The 26,420-nt window shown below is 41.9% G+C and overlaps 1 protein-coding gene and 1 long non-coding RNA gene across 5 annotated transcripts in view; one reads left to right on the forward strand and one right to left on the reverse strand.

The window, feature by feature from the left end:
- Positions 1-2,982: 2,982 nt before the first annotated feature.
- On the forward strand, positions 2,983-4,839 carry LOC118567140. Its single transcript, XR_004933510.1, has 2 exons — positions 2,983-3,754; positions 4,144-4,839. It is a non-coding gene; the product is annotated as an uncharacterized LOC118567140 (long non-coding RNA).
- A 3,717-nt stretch (positions 4,840-8,556) lies between these two features.
- Positions 8,557-26,420, reverse strand: part of rassf7a (Ras association domain family member 7a) — a 51,721-nt gene continuing 33,857 nt past the window's right edge. For 3 of the 4 annotated variants that reach the window (XM_036151463.1, XM_036151461.1, XM_036151451.1), the window contains exons 2-6: positions 16,927-17,129; positions 14,749-15,665; positions 11,677-11,833; positions 11,465-11,572; positions 8,557-8,858 (exon numbers count right to left, since the gene is read on the reverse strand). In XM_036151463.1, the coding sequence (XP_036007356.1) occupies positions 8,827-8,858; positions 11,465-11,572; positions 11,677-11,833; positions 14,749-15,665; positions 16,927-17,029 (1,317 nt within the window). In that variant the 5' untranslated portion in view covers positions 17,030-17,129 and the 3' untranslated portion in view covers positions 8,557-8,826. Of the gene's footprint in view, positions 8,859-11,464; positions 11,573-11,676; positions 11,834-14,748; positions 15,666-16,926; positions 17,130-20,960; positions 21,158-26,420 lie in introns of those variants that run through there. The other variant, XM_036151454.1, reaches the window with a different exon arrangement.

Below are 26,420 nucleotides of genomic sequence, written 5' to 3' on the forward strand. Positions count from 1 at the left end.
TGATGCTGCCACCACCACATTTCACTGTGGGGATGGTGTGCTTTGGGTGACGGGATGTGCTGGGTTTGCGCACAGCGTTTTCCTTGGTGACCAAAAAGTTCAAACTTTAGTCTCATTTGACCAGAGAACCTTCCTCCATGCATTCAGGGAGTCGCCCACATGCCTTTTGGCAAACTTAAAATGTGCCTTATTATTTTTAACACTAAGTAAAGATTGTATTCTGGCCACTTTTTTTTTTAAAAAAGCCCAACTCTATTAAGTGTCTGACTTATTATTGTGGCCCTATGGACAGATACTCCAGTCTCTGCTGTGGACAATGCTCTTACACGCTGTTATTGCGAGTATGACTCAGCCCCCTGGGAACAATAAATGGCCATCAGAGCACTAATAAACAGTTGGTAGCATAATGCTCTTCTTTTGTATGCAAACATCCAGTTTTGATTGTCACACTTACACGTGTTGGTCCACTATGCAAAGACACAACTTAGGCAAAGTTTACCTACAACACTACACACTGAAGAAGTCTTTCAGAGAAGAGAATAAATGTTTCGATAAAAAGGAACCCATCCAGTGGACCTACCCTCTGGATGGGTTCACATTTGTGTTGGCTAGGTATAAAGAAAAGGGAATATGCACATCTGGTAGTTGGTCAAATTTCAAAGAGACAGATAAATCTATATTGTATCTATCAAACAAGGTTAATGCTGCATGACTGACTTCAGATGTTTTTTTTAGAACTGGAGAGAAAGCAAAGGTAATATTTAAAACAGGGCTAATATATTTTGGTAGCACGTCTTCCCTTGTGGAACAACGGTAACTAAAATTATTATATCTGTTTATGCCTCTTAACTTTGACTTAGACTTAGATAACTTTATTTGTCATTTTGTATGTACAGAGTGCGTACAGAACGACATTTCGTTGCATACAGCTTGTAAATTGCAGTAAAATTAAATTACAGTATAAGGTGCTGGAGAAAGTCACAGTGTACAGGTGAGTATTTTTAAAAACCATTTGTATGTACAGAATTGATTGTGCAAGGGCATTTGTGCAAGAATACAGCTTGTAATTTACAGTAGATTTAAAATACAGTATAAGGTGCAGCACTGAATTTAAAAGTAAAGCAATTGAAATGTAAACAATGCAGGAGAAAGTCACAGTGTAGAGGTGAGAATTTTTTATTTTTAAAAAAAAAACATTTGTATGTACAGAATTTGATTGTGCAAAGGGCATTTATGCAAGAATGCATTTAAAAACTAAGAGTTCGACAGCATTTGTAATGCTAGATGGGGATGCAATGATGCAAAATGTGCAAATATGCGAATGTTGTGCAGAGTTTATGGGTTATAGTTCAGCAGTTCAGCAGCAGTTCAACAGTCTGATGGCCGCAGGGAAAAAGCTTTTGCAGAACCTGGTGGACCTGCAGCGGATGCTGCGGACTGATGATTCCTGAGCTTCATGGATAAATTGGAGGATTATGTTTGTAAATAACAATATAAGTACACATTTTACTTCAGACCTTTAGGCTCTTAGTTGTTTGTTTGTAGTCTGTAACAAAGACATAGATTGCTGCTAATTTTTCTTTTTCATTAGTTGTGTCTTGCCACGGACCCAGTTGGACAGAAACAAAGTTGAATTTTAAGATTGGCACAGTAACTCTTAATGTGAAAGTAGCAGAAGGCCAAGAGTAAAAAAAAAAGAAAAAAAAGAAAAGTAGAGAGGCTGCAGGAATATTCATCAAATCACTATGATAAAGAAACTGGGGATTTAACTGTTTACATTGTACCGCATGTAAATGTACATTACTCGTATAAAAAGGCTGACCGGTTTTGTAATTACATTAAATAAGTTAAGTAACATAAAAAAACATTGTGAATATATGTTTTAAAAAGATAGAGTTCTGGATCACATCATTAGATATTGTGATATTTCTATATGGTGTTTAATACACTGTAAAGCACTTTGTGATTTTTTTTTTATCTGTGAAAGCTGTGATATAAAGAAAGTTTACAATTTACTTACATATGAAAAATTCTCTATACTTCGGTAATACCATAAACATAGTGCTACTGCACATTCGTCTGATTACACCATCTCCAAAGTGAGATATGATGATGACAGCATCACGCTGCGGGGATGTTTTCCAAAAATTGCAAGGAAGTTGGTCAGAGTTGATGGGAAACAGTACAGAGATAAGGGAAATTCTAGAAGAACATGAAGAAACTGTCGAAGACCAGAGACTGTGAGATTCTCATCTTTTAGCAGGGCAACCACCCCTTACAAATCCATTCAGAGCTACATTTGAACAGTTTCGAGCGATTTCTATTTGAAAAATAAATAAATAAATGTAATTTCGTTTTTCCTTTTTTTTTCTTTGGACTTTACAAGACATGTCATGCCAATAATATAAAAAACAAAAAAAAAAATGTCTGGCAAATTGTGTAAAAGCCGTTGGGCGTCGTTTATTAAAAAAAAAAAAAAAAAAAAAAACGAATATGTCGCCCCCTAGTGGCCCAAGTAAATTCCACAAATCAACTGTTACATAATGAAGCATGAACAGGGTTTGTCGGGAGGTCAAGTACATCCTCGTAAAGAGTAATCCAACACAACAAGAAATAATAATAATAATAATAATAATAATAATAATAATAATAATAATAATAATAAGTTCCGTTTTGGAAAGGAATAAATGCAATTAAAGTTAATTAAGACATTAAGTGCTTATAGTAATATCTACACGTATTTAAACTACCTTTAAGTTTTCATCTTGATGTTTAAATTAAACCTTTGGAACTAAATTGTATTAATACATACATACATACATACATACATACATAATACATACATACATACATACATACATACACACACACACACACACACACATATATATATATATATATATATATATATATATATATATATATATATATATATATATATATATATATATATATATATATATATATATGATGTCAGCTCGCGTTCCGTAAATAATTGAGTGTGCACTGTCCTCCCTTCCTTCCCGTCATCATCATCAGATCAGACTGTCATGCAGCATCCTTGGTACGTGCACAGCCACACTCCGCTCATGGCAACGCGGTACACAAAGTAAGCCGAGTTCAACCACTACACACCGGAGGGGTCGCAGCGCTCGCGGACAAAACGGCTTTAAAACCCACCCAAACCAGCTCGGGTGGCGGCTGCCGCATTCCGGGGCGTCTCTTTAAGGGTAAAGGAACCTTTATAGCGCAGATGTGCACAACAATTACGTAGCGGGACAGGAAACTGTTAAGGAGGTAATGGTTCATTCCTGATGTACGACGTGCAGAACTGAACGCGCCGCACCCCAACTACAACTCGAACAATCGACTGAACATGCTGTTCTTCGACGTCCCGCCCACGGAGCTCCTGATTTGTCAATTATTGCCTAAAGGAGGGACATTCCCCTGCAGCGCGGCACCCGATTGGCTGAGCCGAACGCCAGGTCGCTCCTCATTTGCATAACCAGGTCGGGTTGAGGATGCAGGGGAGTGGGCAGCAGGGGTAATGCAAGTGAACTGAACTTCTGCGGCGGTGTATGCTAAAGAATATTCCTAAAAGCGCACAACTCCAGTCCTGGGCTGAGATTCTTTTAATAATGGAAGAAATAAAAAAAACGTTTTAAAAATTGGATATGATCTATTAGGACGTTTGGTCAGGAATTCAACTCTTTTTTTTACTAAAAAGAAATATTGCAAAAGAAAACTTGAACTGGTGAGTAGCTCTACATTTCTTAAAATCAACATATAGTCTTATATAGGATCGTTTAATCATCTTATAAGCTGTATTTTGTTATAAATTGACCAATTTGTTTACTGTAGCAATTTCTGAGAATGAAACTTTCTTTTTACCAGTTAAAAAAAAAACACAATATGGTTTTAACTGTATGTTAATGTCCTGGATGATCCATACATCATGAACAGGAAGTCAGATCTAATTTGTTGGCTTCTCTATTACACCGTTAAAACAATGGAACATTTGCCTAATATAGCTTCCTCTTGTGTTACTGAACTGTGATGCCATTGTGTGGCATCGGGATTATTTTAACTCTTTAATTTGACCCATTTTGTGAACGATGACAGTGTTTGTTTTGTGCTCTACAGAGGGTGCGAGCCTAAAGCACCGTCACTGAGAACTAAAAGCAGGTAAGCCACTGACTAACGCACATTGTGCCAGTTGCCAGTTCCACTGTGCGTGTGACAGCGGCTAACCTGGTTTTGGGAATACCGCGCGCTCCGCTCCGCCTCGCCTTCAGAGACCAGCCTCCGCCGGACAAGGCAGACAGACACCTATATGTACACGCTGTTCTAGATCATGTCCTGCGCGCTGCTGGGAAAGGCCCGATCCACTCGATTGGCCTCCCAGTGGTCTCCACATGTACTTCCTACTATGCTGACATACCCTATTTAGAACCAGGCCGGCTTTTGCCTTGCCTCCCCAGTTGACCCCCCCCCCCCCCCCCCCCCCCCCCCCTCCTGGCCTTTTTGCCACCGGTTGAGGCAGCTGGTGAGTTTTCTTTCAGTTTCCGTTTCACAGTTTGATCAGTTTTTCTCTCAGTCATGACAAGCTGGAGGTTTCTGGGTCGCTCCAAAAATTAGGTTATTGTTACGTCAGTGGCAGGTTTTGATATGGCTTTTTGTCCGTGCTTATATTGATATCTAATTCCTGGACTATTTCAGTGAGATTTTTTATTTTGAACCAATCTGGACTCCCTCAAACTCTTTCTAGTCTAAAAATGGTCTTATTCTACGCTGAACAATTGGAGATGGGTGAAAACTTTTCATCTAAAAAAAAAAAAAGAAAGAAGCTGTTTTTAATTCTTTGGCGACACAAGGTGCCAGCTTAAATTGAGACACACATTGAATGCGCAGATACGTAGACCGGTGAAATCTGGAATGAGGTATTCCACAGTAAGTGCGCATTCTTTAAATCAGAGTTTGTGAGGGCAACACGAGGCGTAGCGGCAGAGAGGGCCCATATGCAGAAACCATTAGGCCTCGACACTGACTCCTGACCGCTGGAGTTTTGCTGGACGTTTTAAGCCCTCTTTTCCTGCCCCCTTCCAATCTGAAAACTCCTAATTAAGACCGTAGTGCCATAAAACATAGTTCCTGTAAAAAAACAAAGCAGGGTATTCTTAGTTTTCTCAGAATTTTGTAGAAATTTACATCTAAATCTCTGTAGCTATCAACACCAGTCAATATTCTTTAGTTCTTAATGCTCTAAGTAATACAAGTAATATATATATATATATATATATATATATATATATATATATATATATATATATATATATATATATATATATGAAACAAAAAGGTAATCATGTTTTGGTGGCTTTTTTTTTCTTACCTTTTCCTGAATATAAACAACATTTAACTTATTTCTGAGTAACTTGTTACCCCTTGTACAATGTGTATGTTTTACGTGCATAAAGTGAGAAGTAAAGTTGTGACTTAAATCATTTGTTGCGTCATCTGCTGCTCATTGTGTCTCGTCCTGTGCAGTGCATGTCTTCACAGGATTCTTCCTACTCCCACCTCATGCGAACGCGATGCGTCATTGTGACACAGAGGAGTAAGGCGCGAGCACGTCCGTCAGGCTCTTTGACTTGAGCTCCCCGTCGCCGTCATCCTAATATGGGGACGTGCATATGCTCACCCTCGTCCCTCAACCCAGGAGATTGTTTCCCCAGACGCTCGTTTAGATCCCGTTTCCGGGCGAAAGAAAGAAAAGATGACAGAAAAAATAAAGATATGGATAATTCCCAAGGCAAAGCCCCCCCTGAAACATCTTTACAATAATCTGGTACTATGGGATTGGATTGACCTGGGTGTAATTTAATGTGACATTTTATTTTTTTTTATAAATAAAATACAATTTTTATCTAGATTTAAGATTAAATACTGCATTTAACTCCAGCACGTCCCTCAACATCAACAGTTTGAATGCAACAGTACGTGGAAGTGATGAAAGCCACAGTTTTTGTTGAGCACTAAGATGCTGGTGTAAACACTCTCCATGTCCAGTAGGAGGCGTCGGTGCTCCACACAAGGCTCTGGTCCTGTCCAGACAGTGGGGACAAAACAAGGATTTGAAGCTTATCTAACCCTTGCAAAGTCAGACAGTGGTAAATCTCCTTATAACCATCCAGTTCTGCACGCTTCATCGCCGGATCAAAACGTTTTGGTTTTGTGTGCCGGCAACATTGAAATAAGGAGGCGGAGAAAAAAAAAATGCTTTAGGATAAATTTGAAAAGAACCAAACTAGAAATATGAAGTACCTGCCCTCCCCTGAGTCTGCAGAGCGAGGTATTTTTAGAAGCCTGCAGGGTATCAGTGCGGGGTCAGCCAGAGCACACAGGGAGGCCTACGTCACCCAAGAGTGTGACAGACAGCAAATTTGGTCTCCAGGGTAAACAAACAGCAACAGGGCGGAGGACAACGGCGGTGTGCAGAACCTCAGTGGGCGTTATTCATCCTACACCATGAATATGAATGATCCCCGGAGAGAAGCTTTGATTGTCCGTATTTTTAAATGGAGACTCTCGTGTTATGGTTCTGTTTTGCACTGGGAGCTCCATGTTGGCCCCTTGTCCTCACAGCACGAACACACAGTGCTGATGATGTTAAAAAATGCATTTATATGACCACCTGTGGTGCCGTCCAAAGGTGTTCCTATCCCTTGACACGGTTCCCACACCTTGGTGAACATCAAATTCAAGGACCTTTCAATGACTTTCCAGGACCAATTTCCTCAAATTCAAGGACCACACGTGGCGGCATTTACCTACTGTGACCGCTGAATAGGTTATCATGTTTTAATACAATGCAAATTCAATAAAAGACTAAACGGCATAGAAGTTGTTGGGTCAGAAGCAATGCAAGAAAGTGGACTTAATTTATAGCCTACATTGATATTGATCATATTCATAGCCTACATTTATATCCACAGTACATGGCTATGCCATACTAAATTACATATAAGATGTACATTAGCCTACCGTTTCATGGAATTTTATGGAAAAAGGTGCAGCATTGAGATGTTCAGAATTATATCAATTTGTTTCACTTACTTTTATCTTTGTTTAAGCTAGTTTTTGACTTCTGTTTAAAGTGCCACGGTTGCCAGAAAGCTGCTGAGAGATATATTTAAATCATTCTCAGGCTTTTGTTACCTTTGTTAAAGACACAATTTCAGTGGATTCAAGGACTTTCAAGGACAAGGTGTTTTTTTATTTGGCTGTTTTCAAGAACTTTCAAGGGCCTTGAATTTATTTTTTTCAGATTCACAAACTTTCAAGGATTTCAAGGACCCGTGGGAACCCTGCCTTGATTATTACCCTCTTTAGATATGTTTGTCAAGCGACAGTCACAACCCTCCAAATTTTTTGTTGAGAAGAGCGCATTGTTGCGAAGTGGAAGGAAAATGTGTGTTTTTCAAGAGTGCCGAAAAGTTTGCAGTTCCAGCTGCAAGTGTTTTGGGGAGGGGTAGCTATGCCTACAAGCTCCGCACTGAAAGACCTGCCCTTTTTTCTTCGGTAAATAGGGGAAGAGCATCTGCGAACAGATTTTAAACAGAATTTGGGTCTATTACGTAAATCTTTGATAAAATCAAATCTGTTGTAGCTCTAGCTGCATTTTATTGAGGATCACTGGCCTCTACACATCTACCACGCTGCCAAGTCCTTTGCAGCTTCCAAGACCGTTTCTTCCTTGATTGCCTTGTAGCTCCATGCATCCTCCCATCGTGTTGGCCAGAAATCCGGCCTCTCAGTCGATCAAACGTAATTTTCTTTTTTTACCACTCTTCCATATGAGGCAGATTTCTGCATGATTAGAAGCGATCTTTTCTCCTTCCTGAATCGTTGGATCTCCACAGCTCATCCAGAGTTACTAAAAGCCTACTGGCTGCTTCTCAGAGTCAGAGTAATTCAACACAGCATGAAATAATAATAATAATAATAATAATAATAATAATTATAGGAATAATAATAATTGCTTGTTTAGCAATTAATAATAATTGCTTGTTTAGCAATTATTTGCTATTTTGTTTTGCTTCAACGTTCAAAATGGCAATAAAATACGTTGAAATTTGTAAGATGAAAAAAAGTGGAAAAACTTCACTTCTTAAACGAGCGCTTTGCTTGTGTTCAGTTTTCATCCGTGAGTTTACATTATCAATAACAGCAGCAGCTGGGACGCCAGCGTCTTTGACTCGTTTCCCTCCATGAGGTTTCCATCGGTTACATGTAAAGAGTTTATTATCGATGCCTAGAGATCATGAGAAATAAGAAATCACAGACCCGTTAAACATCAAGTACGGAGAAAAGCAGGCATACTTCAACACTTTGAAATCTATCCATGGTACATGTTGTGTAGTCGGATTGCAGCGTTTGTAATTTTTCAGCAATTGCACACTTGTAAGTCAATTAGATACCGCAGGGATTCAAATAGGGTTTCTTATAACATTTCGTAAAAAGGAGGTGTTTAAGAAATCACACAACAACAGAATATCTAAAACACGATTCACATTTTATTATTTAAATACACAGGAATTGTAATAATCTCTATTGGTCAAAGGTTCCTAAGTTATTTTACATTTCGTACAGATAGCTTTGAAATGTTTTACAGTAGCAAAACTTTGTAAATATATCTTTTCTTATTTATATAAAGTACGTGTGAGTAAATTAATAATGAATGGAAATGTTAGGAAGCAAAAGGGGTTAAACAAGAGGCGATGGTGAGACAAAAAAAAACTTTCCCTTGGCCCTGCGGTCCGTGTTTTATCTCCATGACGACTCTCGGGATGTGAGGACTGCAAGACACAAAAACAAGTGGGGGATGATGATCCCATTTTTTTGTTTGTTTGGCTATTTTTTTTTTTCTTGAGGGGGGGGGCATTTTTCAGCTAAGAAACTTCATTAAAGTGTTGGATTAATCTGGACAGGCACACACGCCTGCAGGGAGAACAGCCTGGCCCAAGACCAGTTGCTGGGTTAATTCATTTAATTTCAGATTTTGTGGATCATAACTCAAGGCTTGTAGTCAGAATAGAATATATATATATATATATATATATATATATATATATATATATATATATATATATATATATATATATAAATCTGATAAGGGGAATTGTTTCTAATCTTAAAGGAAAATAACACTTAAAGAAAAATAACACTGCAAATGGGAAGGAAATGCACACCAGACGCACACAACAGTTTGACCGATCACGTTAGGACGATCTATCGAAACATCGTAAAACGTATTGAAATGATTAGTAAACCAATCTGAGTGTTCTGTATAGTATTGACAGAAACAGTGTTATGTTTGATATGTGGATGGACCGTGAATTGAATAAGTGCTCCTACGTTTTGTGAGAGGACAACCACAAACTCCGAGAACCACACAAAGTAGCACATAACTCTGGAACAGGAGGGAAACGGCACATCTGAAAAGGTGAGACATGGGAATGTGTTCAGTCCTCCGGGAGGAGGATTAGGCCATCCCAACACAAGACGATTCTAACACGCATGTATGTCCGAGTCTGTTTTTCTTTCTGCTAGAAGCTTTTTCCCCTAATCAAATCCTCTGCAGTTTCTTTACCTGGTCTTTAGTTCCACGCAGTGTCTTATCAGCTCTCACCACCCCCCATTTTCCCCTGCCGAAGAGAAACATCCCCATGATGCTGCCACCACCATGTGTCCCTATTGGAGCGGTGTGTTTAGGGTGGTGTGCAGTGTGTGAATTCTAAAAATGTACCTATTTTTCCTCTAATATGGCCAGAGCTCCTTCTTCGGCGTGTCTGTTGCGTCCCCTACATAACTTTGGCCTACATACACCTGCCTAAATCTTCCACAACCTTTTCACCAAACTTTCTGACGTGTGTCTTCTTTGGTGCTCATGATGCACATCAGAGACCTTCGCAGAACAGCTGGATTTATTAAACTGATGTTATCTCACACCACAGGTGGACTTTTGTGTTTTTACTTATTAGGCGAGGTCTTTAGAGCAGGTGTGTCCAAATCCGGACCACAAAGGCTGGTGCCCTGAGGGTTTTCTATTTGCCCTCGCTCCAACACACCTGAATGAAATTGCTGAGCGAGGCTTGCTCTTGGGAGACTTGCTAATGAACCAATAATTTGATCCACGTGTGTTGAATCATCTAAAACATGCAGGACGGCCGGCTATTGAGGGCCGACTTTGATCCTTTGATTTAAGGATATCGGAATACAAATGCTTGCCACACTCCAGAATTATGCGCTACTTTGTGTCGGCTATTCCAGTGTGTGGTTGTAACCTGGAATAAAAAAAAGTGAAATGTTCGAGGTGTAAAAGCACTGTGCATTAATTAACTTGTCTTGATCCTATAGTACAACGAGGTGCGGTGCGAGTCGAGACAGGTCAAACTGTGGGTGTGAAGACAGAAAAGAACCAGAGACATCAGCGCCAGAGGAGAGCAGAAGAAGCATCTCTACAAAACCCAGCGCCTGGTGCTCTACGTCTGAAATGTGCCTGGTGCTTTTTAAACAAACATCTAGTTAAAATAGACAGTCCCGGGAAAAAAGTCTTCGATAAAGGGTCCAAAAAGATACGTTTCTCTGTAGGCACACGCGGCCCAATGCTTGACACGGTGGGGGGGGAGAGAACGGGACAGTGCAACACATTCGCAGAGCCCACTGTAACAGGCTCGTGCTCTTTGGAAGTCAAGCATCACCAAAGTACAAGGCATTGTGCAGATACATCCCCTCACGTGGCACTCAACGGTCCTCGCACGTGAAAGGCAAACAGAAATTATATTGGTGCCAATTGTTTCACAAAACCATAGTTAGAAAAAAAAAAAGACACGCACACAATCAGAACATCTGGCACAGTCATTTTGCAGCGCGATCAATAGGTTATATTGAGATGCAGGGGAAGAGCAGCTGCTGGGAGAGCATTTTTGACTCGAGGGTGGGAAGGCCACTCATAATTACAAAAGGAGGGGGATTAGCAGCAAATCCCGAGATGCATTAAGGTATAACAGAAACAGTTACGGTTAGTCCAGAAGCAAACAGCGTGCGGCAGGGAGGACGTGGCAGTACAGAGAAGATAAAACCCTTGAGAATCGAAGCGTACAAGGATGTGAGAAACGCTCAAAAGGAAGAACGCGGGGGGAAACCGCATCAGATGCAAAAGGTTAGGGACGAGACTAAAAGAATGCGGTTAAAGGAAAAGCCTTTCACCCTGCAGTGGCTGAGCACGGGGAAGTTAAGGAGTAGAGGAGACCACTGGTGCACAGGTAGTCCCAGGATCAAACACCATTACTGAAAGCATCAGCATTAAGAGCCCAGGAAAGCTGGAGGAGATATGGGGGCGAGGGGCTTGGGGGCCAGGGGATGGAGACGTGGGAAGCAGCGGGGTCTCACACATACACACCCTCAGGGTTGAGACTGGACACTAGAGGGTTCTGCAGGTTCCGCGGATGTCCTAGAAACTGTTTGGCCGTCGGACGAAGAGGAAATTCCACAGGAGTTGCACTGCGGCCTGAAGGAGAGGGAAAAAAAAGGGACCGTCTTCAGCTATCACACTGAAAAAACAACAACAGATAAAAAAAAAAAAACATGCAGGGTATGTAGGATCCATGCTACCTGCTGCCAGTTCCAGCTGCTCCAGCTGCTCCAGCTGCTCCTGCAGCTCTGTGCGTGACTGGCTGTGGGGCGGCACGACGCCCGTCTGCTGAATAAACTGCTGCAGGTTGCACTGCCTCAGCTCCTTGTTCAGGTCCTCCAGCTCATTCTGCTTCGCCTGGATGGTAAAGATGGAGGAGAATGAGATATGACCGGACTGTCACCGGCCGCATTTGATCTCTTTGCCGTTTCAATGACAAAATGCATCCAGAAGGGGGCAGCAGAATCTACCGATCCAAACCCGAGCCACTGATGCAGATTACTCCTCATCAGGTAATTAGCAGTCCATTAGGCTGGGCCAATATAACTGCCTGATTTGATCAGATTAAAGCAGCATGACGCATATTTATACGTCGATGCGATGTTTAGCTGGCGACGTTATTGAAGACGTAAAGAAAGTTCTGAACTTTTCCAGGAAAAAAGAAAAACAGCTGCCTTCACGCTCACAAAGCGAACTTTAATGCACACCAGCAAGATGTCGGTGTGTTTTAACTGACAATCCATTTCTCTCGATCAGCATGTCTGCACACTGAAACAAAATATGCATCTGCATGCCATCCATCCCTTCCACTTCGCTGGCTTGTGTGTGTGTGTGTGTGTGTGTGTGTGTGTGTGTTTGGATAATTGATGTTGGACTGAGAAAGCCTGCTGAGGCAGTTCACACCTGCAGGTCTGCCTCCATTAGCCCGATGATAGGAACGCTGTGCTCATCACCGGCAACATTTTAACGCTCGGCTGGCTGCCTCGACCAATTCCGCTGACTGATGACTGACACAAGCCCTTTTTCATCAAAATGGACTGAGCTTTCTTGTACTATTTTATGTTCACAAGTGTTAACATTTTTAGGAAGTGAAGGCTTCCTATTTTCTCTGGCAATTACCGTACGCAGGGCAATGTGCTTTTCCGTCCCACGACACAGGCACTGTTTGCTGCCTACTACAATATCTGATGTTTTAACAACCCATATGGAATAATATTTAAAAAAAATATAATCTTTGTTCTGTCTATCACAGGTACGCTTGTAAATCATGGGCAGAGTGCTCTGACTGTCTATGTCACATAGTTCCTCTTTTTAACTGAGCACTAAATATGTTGGATTTTCCTTTGAAAGGCTCTCTGATTAAATGACAAATGAGCTTTCCATAATGTAAAAAAAGGGCTGATCCCAGTTTTTGACAAGGCTTCAGAAAGCTAACAATTTTCAGTCCTGCTAAGCTAACAAGAATGTGGAATAGATTTTTCTTTAATCCACTGGCCGATAGAAAAGTGCATCTAACAGGAAGAAAATGGGAATGGAGCAACTCATCAATTGTTATATAATTTATTGTCATCTCAAAAAAAAAAAAAGAAAAAGAAATAATGCGATGTGAACTATGGCTTATCTTGATGAAAACAAACCCCTGTTGGTTAAGAGAGAGCGTCAATGCATATCTTTAAATGTAGAAATATAGCATTAAATGGAGGTTTCAGTTGCACTACTTCATGTGACTGGTGTACTGAAGTAGCTCATTTGGAAAAGGGTAACTTTTTTTTTTCCAAGACCATTATTTGTGAGGTCCTGATGCAATCAAGGCCATAGCTTTCCAATCTAAAACACCAAAATAACTTAACATTTTTTAGTGTGTGTGTCACTTTCATCATATTGCAGCAAATACAACATACTGACGTGAAATTCACACCAGATGTTGGTTAAACCCAAAGTAAGTCACCCGAAATCCAAACTAATTGGCCAATAAATTTAATTATGTGTCATAGACTGGAACGACACGGGGTGTAACTATGGAACATACAAAGAACAGGAGGTGCAACACGGCAAAGAAAGCCAGGAAAATAACTGAGATCTGTCAATATTTACAAAGCAATCCGCCTCCATGCCAGTGCAGCCTGGCGGCCAATTAAAAGGCTCGTCAATACTGAGGTGTTGCGCAATAATTATGTCATGATTGGTTACAGCTAAGAGGTCTCTGAAAGCATACTGAATGAGCTCGTTGGGGCCATAATCCGGCTGAGGAAAGAACCTCCTTTCACCATAAACCAACCACGACCAGGTGATCACTGTAAAGTTTCTGACAGGAGTCAAAAAATAAAAAAAAATCAGACGTGTTGTCTACGGACTAACAGAAAAGCTGAAGAAAAACCTGGAATAAGCAGATGTTATTCGCTCAGCTGCGACAACATCTACGCACACTCAATGTGCGAGACTCCACTGCTGAAGATAAAGAACCTTGAAGCTTGTTTAAAGTTTTCTGCAGAACATTTACACAGACCAACAAACTCCTGAGATCATTCAGAGAGAGTGTTAAATGCTTATTTCCTGTGTAACTACGCTCAACTTAATTCATGGACTAAAAAGTTCTGATTTTCTTTTGTCACTGAGAAGATCACATGGCTTGTTACTGAAGTCTGGCGTGAATGTTATGTCAAGACACTCAAACGTCAGTGTTCGATATGTAATCTCTGCTACATGAGAGCTGGGTGGGTCCTGGGTTCAACGTGGGTTTAAGAAAGCTGAATTTTCCATTTAAACTGGTTTAGGCTTTTATTAGGACTCCCACGTCTGTGCCAACGACTCAAAGCCAACAAATAATAAGACAACACGGTACAACGGGCTGAGGTTAAGTAAATCCAACAAAAAGGGGCTGCGTAATCCACATGAAATCTTTTTAATCCCATTTTCTATAAACAGTACAACGGCGGACATACAAAAGAAAAATATAGTGTAAGCAACATTAGTAACCATGAATTGAGAAAATGAATTTCATTCAAGGCGATACCTGTCAAACGGGTTTAGCTAGAGTATAAATACAACACTTCCATGAACAGAGGATATGAGTATCCAGCAATCATGTCATGATACTGATAGAAGGAACTGGTTTGTAATTCATATTTTCTCCTTTTCAATGTCTATTCACTGCCATGTGTCTGCTGCATTATGCAGGTAGGAGAGGGATACTGATTAATGTAAAGCTAAACGGGGGCGACCTTACCCCCCCTTCACAGTCCTCTTTCCAATACCGTGACCTCTCTCCTTACCTGCAGCAGAGACTCCGCCTTCTCCAGAGCCTTGTCCGCCTCTGACAGCTGCTCCTCAAACTCGGCCCCTTGCCTCTCCTGGATCCGCAGCTCCGCCTCCACCGCGTCGAGTGACTCCTCGGTGCCGCCGGCTTTGCTCGCGGCCTGGCTCTCCCTCTGGATCTCTTGCTCCAGCTGGGCAGAGCGGACCGAGAAGTCGTGCAGCCGCCGCCCGCAGTCGTCGAGCTTGGCGTGCAGGTCCGCCAGCTTCCTCCTCATCCCTCGCTCCTTGTCCGCCTCCGCCTGAAGTTCCTCCTCCCAGTACTGCTCGTGGGTGAGCTCGGCTTGGTTCCTTCGCATTGTCTGCTCCAAGGCTTCAATCTGTTCTTGCAAGTGGGAGTCTGGCACCGGCGAGTGGCTTGGAGAGGGGTAGGGACGTTTCCAGGAATGTGACTCCCTTTCTACGGAGTCTAGCTGACCCTCCAAGGCTCTCAGTCTCTCCTGTTGCTGACGAACTTTTCTAAAGACCTCCTCCTTAGAAGGTCCCATGGGAGGTGAGGGAGAAAGTGATGGTGCAGGGGTAGGTGAGGAGGATGGAGAGGCTCTTTGCTCTGTGGAGTCCCTTGGAGACCTCTTAAACTGTTTGGCCTTGGTTTTCGGGGAAGTGGAGGGCCCCAAGTTAAACGTTAGCGCTTTCTTAGGTTGGCTGCGTTTCAGAGGCTCTGGCTCAGGATGCTTGGGCAGCGGAAGTGGAGACTGTCTTTCTTGTTTTGAGTTAGGCCCGTCGCTGCTGCTGGGGCCAGTACGCCGCAGGAAGAACTGGACCTCGCTGCCATGTTGACCCAACTTTGCCAAGGACTCCAGGGGCCTCTCTGTGGCCAAAAGCTGCCTTTCGGTGTCCCTCAAACGCTGGATAAGAACATATCGGCCCGTCTGACCTGCAAAACAGACAAAAAGACACACAGTGAGCGCAGAAACATTATTCGTTTACCAAAAAACCCTTCTATATCAGATGACGGTCTTCAATAGCGGTTTTCATCTCGTGTCAAAAATGTGCAAACTTCATGTTTGGGGTTGAGTCAGTTATCTGAGAAAGCCTCAGACTGTGTGTATAGAGTGCCCTGCAGAAGTAATCAGTCTCCTTGAACTTCTTTATATTTAGACGCACACATGGCGACTAACTTGTTCACATCATTTAATTTTACTGACACTAACACAAGGCAGTGCTTAAATATCAAGTAGAACGAAAAGGAAACATGAATTTCAAAGACAAAAAAAGAAAAAAAAAAACATCTGCCATGTATTTGCCATGTGCCACCCGAAGAAAATACTTTGTAAAACCACCTTTTAATCAAAATACAGCTTCAAGTCTTTTGAAATAGGTCTCAAAACAGCTTTGAAGATTAAAAGACTGAAATTGTTGCCCATTTTCTTTCCTAAATAGACTGGATGGAGTCTGTGAACATACAGTTTTTTATGTTTCTTCACTGATTCCTCTCGAGTCTTTCTCAACCTCTAACAGGTTTTCTTCCAGGATTATCCTCTGGGTGTATCAGTAGACTGATTCTTACTACCTGGTCCCTGCTCAAAAAAAAAGGATACCCAGAAGAGGAACCTGCCACTACCACGTTTCACTGCGAGCGTCATGGATTTACGGAGACGTGCGCTGTTAGTTTTCTGCAGCATATAGTACGTTGTCTGACTCAGACGGCATACGTTACAGTAATACCAATTATTTTTAATCCCTGTCAATATGGATTACGATGAAGCTGGATACATAAAACTTGCACGGCAAGTGAAAAATAAATTTCAGTTAAAGCGAAGTTTCCACAAGGATCTGGAAATTAGGGCAAACACTCCCCGATGACTTGGCAGCCGGCTCACTCACAGAAGGAGGAGAGTCTAAATGTGGATGTGATGCTGTTTAATGCTGCAGCAGCGTGTGGCTAGCATTAAGCCGGAGGACACAGGGATGGACACCCTGCCGACATCTAAGATCCAGTTAAGGACCCGATTCAGGTCAGTGAAGAGGGACGAAAAAAAAACAGGTTTTCTTCCCCCTTATTTAATCTTGTTAGGACGCAGAGCCGTGTCATCAGTTCCTTTTGCAGGTTTTTAGACAGCAAAAACATAAGAAACCAAATAAGAATAAGAAACAAAACGTCGGAGGCCAAATGATTCAGTGACTGAAGTACTCACCAATGGCCTGCGCCAACGCGATGACGACGTCTTGGCAGGACGTTTCTTCAGACAGGCCGCAGACCACCCGCACCACTCCATCCACCCACACTTTGAGCTCCATCTTGGGACCAACCAGGACTGGGTGAGAGGGGGGGGGTTAGACGGTCCTCGAAGCAGATCAGCCCAGTTTAGCTTGGCACAGCTTACCGCTGCATGGCCCACTGCAGACAAACACAGAGAGAGGTGTGTTAAGCGTGGCTAAATCGGTGTTTTGGGTTCTAATTGGGTGTGGACTATACGGAGTAATTTCAAAGTGCAATCTTGGCCCAACATATTACATAACATGTTGATAGCCGAAACAAACTGCACCAAAGGTAATCACATACAGCACTACCTCACATTTATCATTTTTACTATAAGAGTTTAGACACCAAACAGTACTGACGTCAAAAAACGTGCCCTGCGGAGCAAGAGGAACATACAGGGGCTTGCGAATGTATGCGTCCCCCTTAGACCACTGCGTCATCTGTAGTTGTGGAGTAAAGCAAAACGATAGCTGTTGTTTAAGACTACAACTCTGAAAGTGTGGTGTGCATTTGTCCCATTAAGGTTAAAACAAGTGCAGTTAGGAGGGCAAGCCTTTATGTCTCTACCAGCTTTCCGGATCGCCTGACTGTAATTTTTGCCAATTCCTTTTTGCAAATAGCTCGAGGTAAGATAAGAAAGAGCCACTGTAAAGATCAATTTCGAGGTCTTGCAAAAGATTCTCAGTTCCATTTAGGTCTTGACTTTGACTGGGCCATTCTCGCACATGAATATGCATTGATCTGTTCTTTTTTTTTTGGCTTTGGTTGTACATTGGCCCAGTCTCGAGTCTTCTGCAGCCTCCAACAGGCTTTCTTCCAGGGCTCCCCTCTGTTTAGTTTCATCCACCAGCTCTTACTACCCTGTCCCTGTTGGAAAAAGAAAAAAAAAATCCCCGGATCATGATGCAGCCGCCACCATGTTTCACCACAAGGTTAATGAGGGTGTTCAAGATAATGTGAGGTGCTAGTTTTCTGCCATTTATAGCGATTTACACGTAGACCCAATCGTTAAACTTTTCTGTTGCATCTCCCACCTGAGCTTTGGGTCTCTGTAGCTCCTCTAGCGTTACCTATCGGCTTATCCTCTAATTAATGATCTCCTAGCCCAGTCTGTCACTTAACACGTTGGTTTTCCATTTTCAAATGATGGATTCCACTGTGGTTTGTGAGAAGCTCAAAGCCTGGGACTTTGCCTTACAACCTGACTCTGTTTGAACCTCCGTACAACCTTATTCCTGGCCAGGTTGTTGCTCCTTGGTCTTCAGTATGATGTTTGTTTACCAGTGTTCTTTCTCTATGTGTACTGAGATTAAATTACACTCAGTAGGACTCTCTGTTTACTAAATAGGTGACTTCTGAAAGCAAGGTTAGACAAAATGTTATGTACTGGTGTCAGAGGAAGGGTGGCGCACCTATCTGTTCACATTTCTATTCTACAAAACCTTGAAAAACACGGTAAAACAGGCCCCTTTTACCATTCAACTTACAATTAGATGATACTTTGTGTTGGTTTATCTCATAATATCTACACACACACACACACACACACACACACACACACACACACACACACACACACACACACACACAAATAAAAAATCAACAGGTATAAATACTTGTAGAGTCACTGTAGTCATAGGCTTAAAGACTAGTAGATGAGCAGTAGTAGTAGTAGTAGTAGTAGTAGTAGTAGTAGTAGAAGTAGTAGTAATAGTAGTAGTAGAGTAAGACAGTGCTTTGTTAAGAGCCCTGGCAGTAACTTGTCGAACTATGAGCACAAATGCTGACCTTTGACCCCTTTAAACGCTCTGTTGCCCGCCTTCAAAGCTCTTATGATAGCTTACTGCCGCGAGGAGCTGAGAGGGAAGGCAGAGCCCGTAATGAGTGTTTGTTGGCAGAAGAAAACCGCTGAAAGACAAGCGTGTGTACGTGCACCCTGGGTTCAACCCGCCTCAGCCTGGACCAGAGCTGGATCCTAACTAACTCTGCAGACCCGAGCAGCAAGTTTAACCGAAACAAATATCATTATTCCTCCTCCATCCCCTCCGTCTGTACTTTAACTGCTATACTTCAAAACAAGGCAGTAAATCTCATCGGCGCATTTAGAAAAGTGAAGCGCTGCAGGCAGTCGTCTCCTAAACTTGGCACGGAAAAGGACGTTTTTTTCTATTCAGGTGGCTCAAAGAGAACTCCTCAGCCAGTCAGACAGATGGTGTTCTCTTTCTGTCTCTGCGGTTCTCATTGGGAGGTGTTTTACTTTGAAACGCCACCATTATCTTGCCCTTCATTCAGAGTGTGGCTTTGCTCCACCGGCTGCGTATTGGGAGCAGCTCCGGAGGAATGCACTGACTTCATCTCCCAGCCGTGAAGAATCCCTGCTTTTCTTAATAAAAGCCCCTAACCCCGCGCCTGCGCCACGGCTGACCTGGCCGCCCTGCGCCACCGCTGCTCTCTTCTGTTTAGATGCCAAACACAAAGTCTCCCAGGGAAGCAATAAACTATCTGATGTGGCAACACCGCACGGCACATCTCAATACGACACCGCGTACAGAACAAACAACGCCATGACTCAAGGATCGAACCCGCAGAACGAGATCGTCGGAAGGAGACGGTGGTGGGTGAGCGCACGTCAAAGGAATTCATTTGAGGGATGGCAATTTTATCTGGCAGGAAATGTGATTTGAAAGAGGAGTGCTTATCAGATATCAACAACCCAACATTTCCAAAGCGCAGATCCACCATTTTCTTGGAGAGGCCACAGAGTGTGCAGTGTTGTAGTGTATAATTAAGCCAATCTGGACGTGTCACAGAGCGAGCGGGGACAATCGTTCACCTCAGGAGGGAAACATGTCGGTCTTTTCGAGCCTTATGCAGAGGAATTCCAAGTCAAAGAACTGAACTCTTTGTCTTTTTAAAACATACTTTTCCATATTTCCCCGTGGTACAAACACAAGCTTCACTGTATTAGACTTGAGTTTTATGCGATAAACCGACACAAAGTAGCGCATAATTGTGAAGTGGAAGGAAAATATGGTTTTCAAAATAAGATACAAATTAAAACTTCTGAAGTACGGTGTGCTGCTGTGTTTATCATCAATGGGTCAACACTTTGTAGAACCACCTTTAGTACCACAAGTGTTTTGCTGTGTGTTTCCAGACTCCAGTCGTACATCCAGATAATTACATTTCTGTTAATTAATTATTGCAAAAACAGCTCAAGCTCAGTCAGAACTTGGACTTCTTGTTACTTTCTCTCAACAGCAGCTTTCTTCTTGCTACTCTTCCAGTGAGGATTTGAGGAACATCCGACAAATAGTCCGCCAGTCAACCCACCTCAGTAGAGCTCCAAAATATATTGAATTGCAATCATTACAGAGTGTGCAATGCAATCATATGCTTGAACACAGCATTTGACAAGATACTACAATGCAAGTTACATAAATAATAATACATTATAACAATAATGTATTTTGAAGACTGAAATTAGCATAGCTTTCTTTATTGCCCACACCAGATGTGTATCATTAGCCACTGAATTGCTGGAGCTCCCAAAGAGCAGAGGCAACATAGTGTAAAACAAAAGAAAAGAAAGGTGGCAAATGTGGGTTAATCAAAATCTATGAATCATTGTTGCTTTCAGCAATAATATTGCACTGAAGTATTTTACCAATGTCACAGAGCACTACACCTGAGTTTCAAGCCAAATCTGCTCCTCCAGAGTTACACACATAGGTGGACTCCTGTAATAAGCTGCCCATTAAAGGCAGTAGGTTGAGCTGATTTTATTGAACACATATGTCTTCGACATACGTTTTGTATGACGAAGATACACACAAACAGCATAGAGAGAAAAAAAAGAACCAACATCATTGGACATTTAAATCAAGTTTGCAGCAAGCTTGGGTAGTATTTGAATTATTCAAAAAAAAAAAATCTGAGTGTAAGAAGCATGTACCATCCCCTTACCTGAAATCCCTCAGCACAGATTGTTACTTTCCCATTATCCTTAGCTTTTGTACCTCTGGCTAATGAAACGTAATAATCTGCTCTAACAGGAAACAAACAGGTCTGAGGGTCTCGGGTTTCTGTCTAGTCCTTTTGTCACAAGCAGAACGATACTGAGAACGAGACGTCCGCCTGGCTGACACAGCTCCGCAGTCTCGTGTCAGTTCCCAAGGAGATACAGGTAGAAGGGGGAGGCTCCTGTACTCAATATGTGAGGAACAGAGGCAGCGCACTGGCATAAATGATCTACAGCGCTGACCGCGGCCAGAACAGAGTCCGGAATAATGCATAATCCAAAGTTGTTCAACCAAAAACCTTTTTTGCGTTGTTTACTGTTCGATTTCCAAGTCGATATGGAGCTAAAAATGAACAAACAAAATGCCTCAGGGAGTTTGAACATGATCTGAGTCATTGCACACATGTTCCCTCTTCTCCACTCCATGAAAAGTTATTCAAAACTCACAGCGTGGAGTGACTCACGTAGCAACACTCCACACCTCCCACAATCACTTCCTAACCACAGGTTGCCCCGACCCTACAATTTCAAAATAAAATCACAGCCAACAACCTCCCACCCCGACTTTCACCTGAGCCCCACCCCGACACACAACAGAGGACACAGTTTCAGCGGAAACGCTAAATGCTGACCTCCCATAAATCTTCTGAAAGGGGGGCAAAAAAAAAAACTGAACCCGCAACCCTGGAACAATCCACAACTCACAATCTCTCGAGGATCGGCCGAAACAAAAGGGGGAGAGAAGAGGAGAATGACATAGTTGAGGAACTCGTCTGTTGAACTGACAAATGAACGCTGACAACTTGCACTACATGTGCGATGAAAGGGAGAGGAAGACAAACTTAAGGAACAGGATAAAAACACCGACGGATACAAAAAAAAAAGAGGAAAACTAGAAGAAAAACAACCGTGATTGGAACCATGTGCCGACACCTTCTTCCCCTCTAATTATCAATCTAGCTCGACCGCTTTGCGTCTCTCATCAGTCTGTCTGCGTGCTGTAGGAGCCAAAGCAGCTGCTCTGTGATCGGTCTGGAGGCAGAGCTGGTTAGCGTCGCGGCCCTGCAGACGCTGAGGGCATGACTCTGCTTGTCTCTGCGCCACTCTGGGCAAACCCATCAGCGAGCTGCAAATTAATGGGCCTTTCTAAACAAGCACCAAACTCAAAAACCCACCACTGACCAAGTTCACATGCATTTACTCAATATATCGAGTTTTCCCCAGTCAGGTGATTCGTTTGAGCAACAAGTTGTACTGGAACATTTTGAGGGGCAAAGAGTGTAATGTGTTTTTATATATTTATTTGTACAAAAATTTAAAACTCATCCACCATTTTCTTTCAATTACGAAATACTTTGTGTTGGTCTATCATACAAAATATCTGTAAAGGTTGTCTAGAACAGAGATCAAAATCAGCAAATTTTCCATTCATCAGTAGCCTCAGAAATTTTAAATTAGGACATGTTTGTTTTTCATAAAATGCATCAAAACAAAGAACTCCCACCCTTTTTGGTCAATTAAAAACATCAACCAATCGCGTAAACCTTCAATTCCGGTCCTCGAGGTGACGCCACCGAATGCTTGTTAATCTTGCATCTGGACATAACTCTACTTTCAACTTCCTATTCTAATAAAAGAAAAAAAAAACACTGAGTAAAAGGAGCTACGTCGATGTGTCGTAGCTAGTCAGTGCCCCAAGGCTACAATGAGAGTCAGCTAACTGGGTGTGTAAAGTGCAGAGCAAAATGTCGTGCAACTTTTGTTTGCTACACTGCTTCAACACACCTGAGTCAAACATGCAGGTCATTAGCAGGACTCTGGAGAACTTGGCTGCATACTGAGGATGTAATTCATCCATTTGAATCAGGCGACACCGGACCTCAAGGACCCAAATTGAGGACCCATGGCGTAAACCTTGATGCTTTTTAATACGTTTAATAAAAGCTGAGAAATGTTAGTGACAAATGCTTCGGTGCCTAAAAGGGGATAATCTCATATTTTATGGTACTTAAAATCTAAAAAAATAAAAAAAAGCAAATTCTGTGCAGACGGTAAAGTGTAAAGGGGTATTGGCAAAGAAAAACCAGCGTCGACATATTTCTAATTAAAAATCTCTTAATATGATACAATGGAGTTTGTGGTTGTAATGAGACAAAATGTGAAAAGGATCAAGTAGCGTGAAAACTTTTTCACCCAACAGAATATGTTCGCATTATTAAAATAAGATACTCCACATAGCTTAATTGATTTTTTTTTTTAGTTTACGTAAATATAACCTTGCACGATGATAAAATGCTGTATACACTGTAAATAAAAGGATGCTGGTTCTTTAACCTCTGTTAATGAAGCATGATTAGATGTATCTAATAAATACCTTCTACCATAATAAATATATTGCAATAAAGACAAACATCTCACCAACAGTTGCAAAACAGCATACGCGCCACTGAATGCTTGCTAATCGTGCATCTGGACATAACTCTACCTTCAACTTCCTATTTTGATAAAAGAAAAAAAGACTGAGAAAAAATGAGCTACGCTGATGTGTCGTAGCTAGTCAGTGCCCTAAGGCCACAATGAGAGTCAGCTAACTGGGTGTGTAAAGTGGAGAGCAAAAAGCAAGCATTGAATCATGCTTGTGGTGGTGAAATGGTCAAAGGTTGGCTTCGCATGCATTTAGGTCTGTATGTTCAAGTGCACATGTCATTTACTCCTATCTTTACTAGAGGCTGTTCCAGATCAGGCTGATTGCGGCGCTATCTCCGCAGCAACAGGGTCTCAGTAACAATTGCAGGGAGTAAAGGGCAGAGTGTGCAACACTCACTGCAACAGATGGACACAAAAAGCAACAAATCAAGTGCAGGCAAACAGCTTTCCTTATCAGAGTCTGTAGAGAACGCAAAGCCCTGGCCCAGTCTGATTTCAGCTTCTATAATAAGACAGATACTAGTGTTAAGGAACAATGGTCAGTGCTAAGAGAAGCTGTTGCCTCTGTGCCACTCGGTTCCATGCTGGCACGGACAATCCCTCAAAGAGCCAGCAACACACTAGCACCAAGCAGTGAGGGCTCATCCGTACTACACGGACATTGTGGCCCTGGCTTTACTCTCGGGAGCGAGCGTTGCGTCTTTTGTGACCTATGGCATCACTGAATCATCTGTCATGCCAACATTTACAGGCAGTCCAGTGAGCTCTACCGCCCGTAATACTCGTGAAAGGGAGCACAGAGCATATTTTATTCTGCCTGGCCTCCTGTTTTGCATTCTTTGCTGCACCTCTTCCTTCTACACATGCAGATACTTAAGTCGACAAGAAAGCACATTTTTGTGTGGATTACACCTCACGTGCGGCAGTGACTGTGGCACACTGAGAAGACTTGCAATCCAAAAGTTGTGGGCTCAATTCCTGTTTCATCCTGCCACATGTCAATGTACCCTTGGGCAAGGCACTTAAATCTTAAAGTTGCCTATTGATCTATGTATCGGTGCATGAACGTGGGTGGATGTGGCTCTAGTGTGACACTTGAAGTGCTTGGTATTACTATAAAAATGTATTCTATTTACAAGAGCAACAGTAAAGTAACTCAATTATATATCAGCAGTTTATGCAAAGATGTTGAGCAAAAACAGGAAAATCATCAGTAAAATAAAATAAAATGGTAGATTTTTCTCCATATACTGACTGCAATAGATATGGGTATTCTCACAAGATTAGAAATAATTGCCTATTTGTGAAAAAAATAAATGACATAAATGTATAATCATGGAATGCCACTCATCATCCTTACTAAGGTTTTACAGTTGGGAAGCTATCAGTTGCAGGTCTTCTACATAGAAGACAGTGTTTGATCCGTATTTCTGCTTAGTATCAAATTCAAAATAACAAAAAATAAATGGTGAAGATAGCATAACTAGAACAGTAACAATCCATATGCTTTAAGTTGAGCAAAAGCAGGAACAATTGCTTCTTTTAGATTTTATTTATGAACGTTTCTGCCAATGCCCCTTGGTATTTTTACTCAAGGTTATAAGAATCTTCAATCGTTCAATGCCTCAACTGCACATCCAAAGCTCACTTAGAGTTAAAAATCACAAATATTCCATTGTGAAACGTCAGGTGTCCTCTGAGAAGTAAAAGTTTCCTCCAAGTCTAAGCTGTACTAATCCCTGTACAAGACACAAAGTTGTCCTTGGTACGCTCAGAAGGCATCTGGGGATAAAACTCCCATTATATAACACTCTTCGCCTAACATTGTGTATTTATCTCTAATGATTTTTTTTTTCTCTCTCCTTGCCCACATGTCAAAAGAAATGCTTTCCAAATTCTCCAGGAGCGTCCTGTTCCTCTCAACCACCATAAATGGCAGGCAGAAGTCCTCCGCCGCAGAGCTCCAGCACCTGCAGGCAAGGAGCAGGGAGTGGTCCATTGGGCTTGAAAGGAAAGTAGATACAAGATCTGAGGGTTTCTATTGGGTGGCATTAAAAGTTAATGACTTTCCATGGAAGGGCCAGGCTGCAGCACGCTCTTCAGACACGCTGCTAGTTAATTAGACATCAGGGTTGCCTGGCTCTGCTTACACAACCTTCACCGAGGCGTTAGTTCACCTGACAAATAAGGCTTTTTTTTTTTTTTTTTTTTTTTTTCAAAATAGCATCTTTGGCAATTACTTTTCAGAACCAATTCCGAATGCTACTCACTGACAAGCTGTTTGAAAATGTCCCCAGTGAGCTTGTCTCTCGCTCGTCTATTGACATGCTAATGACTCAGCATGAACGAATCAGAAATGGCTCCTTGTCATCTTACTCGCATGCAGGGATCTTTTGCTCGCACTCTGTCTTTCATATTATAATAAATGTCTCATCCTAGTGTGAAATCTCAATGAAAAGGATCAGAGGTAAATTAATACAGAGGGCACCTCAGCTGTTATAGAAAGAGAAAATAACAACTAGCGTTACCAGAGTCGGGACAGATTCCAAGTAAGACCAAATGTGCATCATATTTATTTTCTGTACACAGTCTGAGCCAATGCTATGCTTACAACTGAGAGGCTAATGGTTAAAGCAAAATGTTCTACTAGATCTGCAGCCAGGCATTAGAGAGCCTGCTAATCAAGTCTAGCTGTCACTACCACTGCAATCAGACAGGGTAAAAAAAAAGCACTCAGTGTGAAATTCCCACTCATTATGAATGAGCAGCATTACTTACTTGCAAGTACTGTGGCTAAGTTTTACAAAATCCTCCTGAACCACAAGAGAGAGAGAAAAACACGGAGTCTTAAAATGCACCAAACCAGGTGCAAACTCTTTAGTTTGAAAGTTGTTACAGAGGGAAGAAGAAATCATGTTAGCTATTTTCAAGAAAGTGTAAATTGTTTTGCTTCCTCTGAAGCAAAAAAAATCATGTAT

This window comes from Fundulus heteroclitus, chromosome 2 (assembly GCF_011125445.2).
Source record: "Fundulus heteroclitus isolate FHET01 chromosome 2, MU-UCD_Fhet_4.1, whole genome shotgun sequence".
NCBI classification, from domain to species: domain Eukaryota; kingdom Metazoa; phylum Chordata; class Actinopteri; order Cyprinodontiformes; family Fundulidae; genus Fundulus; species Fundulus heteroclitus.